This window comes from Panthera pardus, unplaced genomic scaffold (genome assembly GCF_024362965.1).
Source record: "Panthera pardus isolate Hobbes unplaced genomic scaffold, ASM2436296v1 HiC_scaffold_6, whole genome shotgun sequence".
Lineage (NCBI taxonomy): Eukaryota > Metazoa > Chordata > Mammalia > Carnivora > Felidae > Panthera > Panthera pardus.
Window position 1 is genome coordinate 47,403,762 of NW_026526991.1, and position 8,610 is coordinate 47,412,371.

The 8,610-nt window shown below is 42.8% G+C and overlaps 1 protein-coding gene across 1 annotated transcript; it reads left to right on the forward strand.

Moving 5' to 3' along the window:
• The first annotated feature begins 2,478 nt into the window (after positions 1–2,478).
• On the forward strand, positions 2,479–4,564 carry LRRC10 (leucine rich repeat containing 10). Its single transcript, XM_019455070.2, has one exon. It carries the CDS (start codon positions 2,612–2,614, stop codon positions 3,449–3,451), a length of 840 nt encoding a protein of 279 aa, XP_019310615.2. The 5' UTR covers positions 2,479–2,611; the 3' UTR covers positions 3,452–4,564.
• Positions 4,565–8,610: the final 4,046 nt, after the last annotated feature.

Consider the following 8,610-nt stretch of genomic DNA (forward strand, 5'->3'; position numbering starts at 1 on the left):
GTCTCTTATGCTTTGGCTCTCTCCCACTCTAACCTCTTTTTTTTTTTTCCCCCTTTCCCTCCCCCATGGGTTCCTGTTAAGTTTCTCAGGATCCACATAAGAGTGAAAACATATGGTATCTGTCTTTCTCTGTATGGCTTATTTCACTTAGCATCCCACTCTCCAGTTCCATCCACATTGCTACAAAGGGCCATATTTCGTTCTTTCTCATTGCCACGTAGTACTCCATTGTGTATATAAACCACAATTTCTTTATCCATTCATCAGTTGATGGACATTTAAGCTCTTTCCATAATTCGGCTATTGTTGAGAGTGCTGCTATAAACATTGGGATGCAAGTGCCCCTATGCATCAGTACTCCTGTATCCCTTGGGTAAATTCCTAGCAGTGTTGTTGCTGGGTCATAGGGTAGGTCTATTTTTAATTTTCTGAGGAACCTCCACACTGTTTTCCAGAGTGGCTGCACCAATTTGCATTCCCACCAACAGTGCAAGAGGGTTCCCGTTTCTCCACATCCTCTCCAGCATCTATAGTCTCCTGATTTGTTCATTTTGAGAAGCCATTTATTATAGTAAAAATCAACACAGCAAGGAGGAGCCTCGAGATGACAGCCTTTGACTTTCAGTGTGTAGAAAGTCCAAGGACACCAGCTTCAGTTGTGACTGAGGAGAAAGGTGGGTGGTGGCACTGCATCACCAAAGAGTTCTGTGGAATGGCCATTCCCGCAGAATGTTCTTCTGCTCTGCTCAGTCTATTAGGAGCAATTTAGCAGCAAAGGCACTGGAGGATGGTAAAGAGTTTGCTGAGACTCCCCCAGCCCTGGCTCTCTCCCATACAGCAGGCAGGTTGATGGATCGTCTCACTTGGAATGGTTTTTAAATAGATGTCTATAGTTAAAAAACGAAACAAAACATTCAAACAAAAAGATTTCGAACAGTACAAGAGGGTACTTGCAGAAAGATGGGAATTGACCTGAAGCTTTGAGGGTGTTAGGAATGTTAACCTTTCCAGGGATCCAGAAGGACCAAGGCCCTGTCAGTTTCAACATGTGACTTCCACATGGTGGCAGTTAAGGTCACCCTGGGTGTTGATATCCAGCAGGCAGATGGAGAGAGTGTGGAGGTAGGCGGGGTTGGTTTTAAACGAGCCAGGCCTAGAAGAGACAGGTATCACTTCTGCCCACATTTCATTGGCCAGAATTAGACTCTCTGACCTAGACTCATACTAGAAAATGTCCTGGCTGGGCAGCTGCTTCCCACAACTGGACACTGTGGAAGAAAAGCACAAACCTTTGATGGGCAATTAGCTGTTATCTGCCGTAGATGAACTGGAGAATTATATCCTCATTTATTTAGGCTTCGAGAGTCTGACTTTCCTCTTCCCTCTCTTCTGCTTTTCCACTTGTCTTTTGTCAAAGGCAAATTTGTAAACTATGGAAAACTATTACCTGGTAAGAATGAAGAGTTCAGAAAATGGACACCTGTTGGCGGCTGGGTGGCTCAGTGGTTAAGCATCTGACTTTGGCTCAGGTCATGATCTCACGGTTCATGAGTTTGAGTCCCACATCAGGTGAGCTCAAGCCCCACTTCGGGTGAGCCCCCCTTCTCCCTCTCTCTCTCTGACCCTCGCTCACTTGCACACTCTCTCTCAAAAAAAAAGGAGGTGGGGAGAACCTGGGTGGCTCAGTTGGTTAAGCATCTGACTTCGGCTCAGGTGATAATCTCACAGTTTGTGGATTTGAGCCCCTCATCAGGCTCTGTACTGACAGCTCGGAGCCTAGAGCCTGTTTTGGATCCTGTCCTCCTTTCTCTGCCCCTTCCCCGTTTGCACTGTCTCTGTCTCTCAAAAATGAATAAACATTATAAAAATTTAAAAAAACAAACATGCGTATCTTTGACCCAGGAACACTTCTAAGCCCATTTCCTAAAGAAATCAGTGGTTAACTCTCACAGTGCATGTACGAGGATATTTATAATAGTGACACATTATAAGCAATCTAGATGCCAATAGACGACAGCAGAGAGCTGTTTACACTTCAACGATGCCTCCCAATGGAATACAGGTGTTTAAAATGATTGTGTAGATACCTGCAAACACAAAAATATGTCCATGTTATGAAAAAGTAAGACTCTTAAGCAGTATGAATTTTTTTTTAATAAATTGGTTACTTGTAGCAAAAGCTGGAGGACATACCTTAAAATGTTTAGTGTTCATTCCTGGGGAATATGGCTGTGCGTGTTTTTCATTTTTTCCTGTTACACCTTTACATGATGTCTTACTGTTTTATCATTAGAAAAAACAGTGAAGCTATTTCCAGCTTGAAACAAACAAACAGAAAAAATGTAGATAACGGCAACTGGGGCTTAGGTGACTGAAAGTACGCGAATCAGGCCCGGCCTCCCCAGACTCTGTGCGTTGGGCCTGTCACCCGACACTCAAGTCGCTATCACGAGCACTTTTCTCTGTTGAAGTGACTGGCTTTTGTCCCGCCAACCCCAGGTTATAATGGGAGAGGAAAATAGGCCTCAGGGCAGTCGGCGGCAGCCCCAACCCGCAGCGGGCCCCGTGGGTGAGTCAGTGGGCTGGGGCTCACCCTGCCTCCGGCCTCTTCATGGGGAACACCATCAGGGCCCTGGTGGCCTTCATCCCTGCTGACTGCTGCCAGAACTACGTGGTCAGAGATCTCCGGGAGATGCCCGTGGACAAGATGGTGGATCTGAGTGGGACCCAGCTACGCCATTTCCCCGGGAACGTGTGCTCCTTCCGGGAGCTGGTCAAGCTCTACCTGAGTGACAACCACCTCAACAGCCTGCCTCCTGAGCTGGGGCAGCTGCAGAATCTGCAGATCCTGGCCCTGGATTTCAACAACTTCAAGGCTCTGCCCCAGGTGGTGTGTACTTTGAAACAGCTCTGCATCCTCTACTTGGGTAACAACAAACTTTGCGACCTCCCCAGTGAGCTGAGCCTGCTTCAGAATCTCCGGACCCTGTGGGTCGAGGCCAACTGCCTCACCCAGCTGCCGGAGGTGGTCTGCGAGCTAAGTCTCCTAAAGACTCTGCATGCCGGCTCCAATTCTCTGCGTCTGCTGCCAGGCCAGCTCCAGCGCCTCCGAGAGCTGCGGACCATCTGGCTCTCAGGCAACCTGCTGACTGACTTCCCCCCCGTGCTGCTGCACATGCCCTTCCTGGAGGTGATCGACGTGGACAGGAACAGCATCCGTTACTTCCCCAGCCTGGCCCACCTGTCGAGTCTGAAGCTGGTCATCTATGACCACAATCCCTGCAGGAACGCACCCAAGGTGGCCAAAGGCGTGCGCCGCGTGGGAAGATGGGCAGAGGAGACGCCAGAGCCTGACCCCAGAAAAGCCAGACGCTACGCCTTGGCCAGGGAGGAAAGTCAGGAGGGAGAGATACTTGTCCTGCCTCCTCTACTTCTTCCTCCCAACTCCTGAGGAGCTTCAGTCGTAGGTCAACGCCAAGGATCCGACTCCAGCATCTTCTGGAGATCTCTCCTTTAGAGGGTACAGGATTGCTCTGGGACACACGGGATGCTCTGCCAGTGGGGAGTGATGGAAGTCCAAAGAAACGCCTCACTCACATCAAGGGAGAATTTCTGGCCAACATTTCTCCCAAAGTGAAGTTGGGTGCTATGGCCGGCCTCACTCTCTGCAAGCAAATCAGCTCCTCCAAATAGGTATTTTGCAACATTGAAGAGTACGAAGGGCTACGACATTCTGTCCTTCTCTACTCCACAAGTGGCTGGTCAGGATGCTCACGAACTCCTCAAATAAGGTATTTACTAAAGAATTCACCTGAGAGTTCAGGTGGCCTGGCTCCAGCCCTTTGCAGGATATATTTTACTAGGAATGACCTTAAGTGATATGAAAATAGGGACAAACTCAGGCCACTTACAAAAGACATTTCTACCTAGTCAGTCAGACTCTCAGACTCCGTGCTGTTGCAAAGGCTCAAGATGAAGCTTTTCCCCTGCAGTTGAGTGAATGCTGAGAGGACCTCTGGTAGAAAATGCCTCCTGGTGGAGTACGGCTGCCACCTTATACACTTGACACCGGTTCATGCTGATTTAGCTTGTTTTCCCTAAAGGTGAAGGTTTGACCCGAGGTCTTCTCTCAACTGCTTACTGTCACTATAATACTACAAGTCCTCTAGGAAGTAGAACCTCTTGTTGGCAATGTGGTCTTATTAAAATCGAGCCTAGTTGTAACCTGCCTGCCTCCGTAGAGCCCTCCCGTTTATTCACATTTACGAAGAACTGAACTGAATCCCCTTCCGTGGAGGGAAACCACTTTCCAGGATATTAGGTTAAAGGTAGCAGGTGAGAAATCTGTTTACTTGAAACAAGCATTTGGAAATCTGCGTTGAAGGTTGTGGTATATATAAGACACTTCTGCCTCTAGCCTCAGTTTCTTAGCCTTTATTTGGATTTGATTTTTCTAGATAGGGCCTTTTGATGGTCAGTGTACAAGCTTAGACATTTTGGCCATTTTTTAAAAAGTAAATTGTGACCTTTTCTTCTTCCCACAAATACATCAACCTTAAAGATACTGCTGTCTGTGGATGATTTAATAACAGTCATGTTCTTGAACCCACAAGGACACAAAAAGTGTCATAACTAAAACTTACATGTGTTTGGCATTTAAAATTACTTTTGCCATAAAAGCATCTTAACTCAGCAAAGTTTGGCTCTAGAATGACGTTACCCAGCAGACTATTTTCATATGTTTTCCTACCATAAATATTTCTTGCTAAACCACCTCCCAGTCTGTAGAATATCTGCAACCCACTGATTAGCCTGCTAACAGATCCCTTTAATCTTAAATGTTATAGGTTTTCAAATATTTAACTCCTTTCGTAATGAGTACAGATTCCCATTACATAGCTAGGATTTATAGTTTATTTTTTCATGCCTAATGACAAACAAAACTGTACTGTTGATGCTTAAAACTTTATGCTAACAGAATTGCCTCCGAACTGGGTCCACAGCCAGCCTTACAGATGGCTCAGACTTTTACCTTTGACCCTGTCTTCCTCCTCCAAAGATTAATGTGCCCATCTCTTCCAGTACAACTGTAGGCTAAAGCCACATAACAGCATGAAGCCAACAGATCTAATGAGCTAAGTGGTCTGAATCAAATGTCAAATGGTAAACATTTGGCACACAAATGGTTTTCTTCTAAAATAATACAGAACATTTCCCAAACAATGGTTAAATGTTCAACACTGATTTTGCTATCCAAAAATGTTTTCACTATAGGGTTTCAGTCAATCTTATAAAAAAATAACCATGTAAATGTATATTAACATTTCCATACCTCTCTGATGTTTTCTTGAAATTCTGACATAATTACAAAGTTAAAAAGGGGAAATGAAGCACCAAATGTAACTTTACTCCTAATTTTAAAAGCCCCGAAACACAAAATGTTATGCACCAGAGAAATTTATACAGAATTTTATTTAGCTTCTCTAAATACAAATGATGCCCACTAAAATCTTTTATCTGAAATGCAACATCACTAACGGTTTATAATTTTACACTTAAAAAGTGGGCTTGCACCCTAAAAATCAACTATATGCAAATTTTAACTAGAAGCACATATCCTACACACAGTAACACAGCAGTGTAGTATGATGGTAAAGAGCATGGCCTTTCTAACTACGTGAGTTCAAATCCCAGCTTTGCCATTTCCTAGTCACTTACCATCTGTGTGTCTCAGGTTGCTCATCAGTAAAATGGCAAATTTCCATCTTTGAAGGCACTGTAAGGATTAACCAAATTACTGTGTAAAAGGCACATAGAATAGTGCCTGGCAGGTGACAGCTAATGTTTACGTAACATGTTCTTTTTATGAAGTGTTACACCATGCAGCATGGTATTTCTACTTACAAGCAGTCTAATTCTTTGGTTGAAGGGAAAAACATGATGCTAATAGAACAAAAAGGCCTTTTCTGGCTCGGTAAAATTTCCAGCAACAGTATCTATAGTCTTGAATATAAGAAAAAGAACAACAATGTGGTGAAATGCTTCTGGCTTATCTAACTGGGAAAATACACCAACATGATTACCAAGCATTTATTCAATTTCTAAATGAATATACTTTGCCCTTTTCCTGTTACTCTAGAATGTGCAAAATCACCAAGGTACATACTTGGAAAATGTGACTATTTCTTGACACAAAACCCATGCATCCTGAGAGGCAGGAGGCATGGGAACCGAAGACACGGGCATGTGTCTGCTGGACATTGCTCTCTGCTTTTTGTCACTGTATATATACGCCCTATAATCTCACTACTATAGAAAGAGTATTAATGCTATTTATAAAACTTAAATTTACATGCTTTTCTTCCTTTCTAGAGGATCCACTTCCGCAGAATAGGAAACAAATTTTGAATCCTCAGTGCCTAGTATAATTCTTCCACGTTTACCTGGATTTTGGAGATTTTATCATACGCCAGCCCACAGGGTAGGGGGACAAACATTTATGGAGCACATCTGTAGGGCAGTCAGGTACTATCTTCAGAGTCTTGTGTAAGTTAATTCATATAACCTTTTCAATAAACCTTTGAAAGAAGTGTTAGGTGTTGCTCAACTTAAAAATAAGAAATCTGATGGGGCACCTGGCTCAGTTGGTTGAGGGGCCGACTTCAGCTCAGGTCACGACCTCCTGGTTCATGAGTTTGAGCCTTGCATCAGGCTAGGCTCTCTGCTGTCAGTGAAGCCCACTTCAGATCCTATGTCCCTTGCTCTCTGTCCCTCCCCCACTTGTGCTCTCTCACAAATAAATAAAACATTAAAAATAAAATAAAATAATAAATCTAAAATCTGGTTTGTCCTTATTATTTTGACAACCTGAAACATTCTATAGTAATTCTATGATTAAAAAAAGTTAAGTCCTCTTTACACTTTTACTGATGTTCTAACACACTAGAATAGGTACAAGGCAAGGGAGACTTTAAGAAAAGGATTTTGGATAAGAGTATTCTGTTGACTTTTATCAGAGCAAGAAAATGCTTTTTATCCTGGCAAGAAAATGCAAGAAAATGGAGAGACCTTAGCAAAGAACAACTGCTGGGCAACATTGGGAGAAGAGGGGATTCAAAATAATACTGAGGCAGCTGGTGTAGCAATTGCCACCCGTGAGGCTAGATGAACAGGGAAATGTTACCTTCACCTATTAAGAGCTAAAAGGCACGAAAAAAGAGGCTACCAGGTTTATGAAATTGAGCCCCACATTGGGCCCTGTCCTGACAGTGCGGAGCCTGCTTGGGATTCTTTCTCCCTCTCTCTGCCCCTCCCACGAGTGTGTACGCACTCTCTCTCAAAATAAACTTTAAAAAATAAAGGCGGGGAGAAGATCTACCAGTGAAGCTGTAGTGGTAGGTTTCACAGGGATGCAGTCATCTCCAAAGAGCAAGCTACGCAGGAAGAAAATACCGAATGCCGATCCCCATGTCCTGCCAGTACCTCCTGAGTTAAACCACAGGAAGATGTGAGACTGTCAGCAAAGGTTAAGTGGGCCCATGGCCTCCCAGCAGGCAAAGGATGGATCCTGGCTTAAGGATAATAAAAGAATTACCAGTATACATATTATCCTTCAAAGAAAAATGGAAAGCTACCTAGATTTTTAAAAATTATTTTAGTTTTAGTCAACACACACGTACCTAGAATGGATTTAAAAACCCTAAATACTCAATTTTTTATATAGGTACTGTTAACATACATTCCAAACCTCTAATTCCATATCACAAAAATTTTGCAAAAAACTGCTTCCATATTCAGTTTGAGTTAAAAGAAACTCTATCCTAAAACTGTTAGAGGAATTATAGAGGGGCATAGATTGCTATTTTACCTCTGAAAGTGAAAAGACATTAAAATTTGTAAACTTGAGACAATCTCGGTTTATGAATACATCTGTAAGGGCTTCAAAGGATATGAATTCAAAGAGGTAAAGAGGCACGGGTTATTCTTGGATGTAACAATGAAGCTCCCATGTTTCTACCTCTTTTTAGATTAACATTTATTGTTGTATTCTTTTTAAGACCTTTAGAGAAAACATGCCCAAGTATCCTTAAAGATCAAGATCTTACTCCAGGGTATCTAGTACCTTAAGACAGATATTTAAACCCACTTCCACTGAAACCTGTAGGTTTTCTTGATCATGATATGCTCACTTGTTCCACCTGAAAACTGATGTCATGATGTGATATACTTAAAAAAAAAAAAAGATCAGTGTAATTCTCTTTGATAATCTCAGGAAAAGTCCCTCCTTTATGTGAATGTTAGAAGACATAAACTAGTACCAAAACAAAGAAAACCAAGTTTTCCTAGTTTCAGTAGCTTCTACAAAAGTAGTATTAAAATGTGGAGACAAACTTTTTAGACAAAAACAAAACAGGTTGGGAGCACCTGGCTGCCTCAATCAGTAGAGCATGTAACTCTTGATCTCATGATCATGGGTTCAAACCCCACGTGAAGCCTACTTCAAAAAACAAAAACACAACAGAAACAGGTTATTTTATCAGTGTTTCCTTGAAAACCCTTTTGCTCTTCTATGGGAATAAAATGTCTCTCCATTAAGCTAGCACAGATACC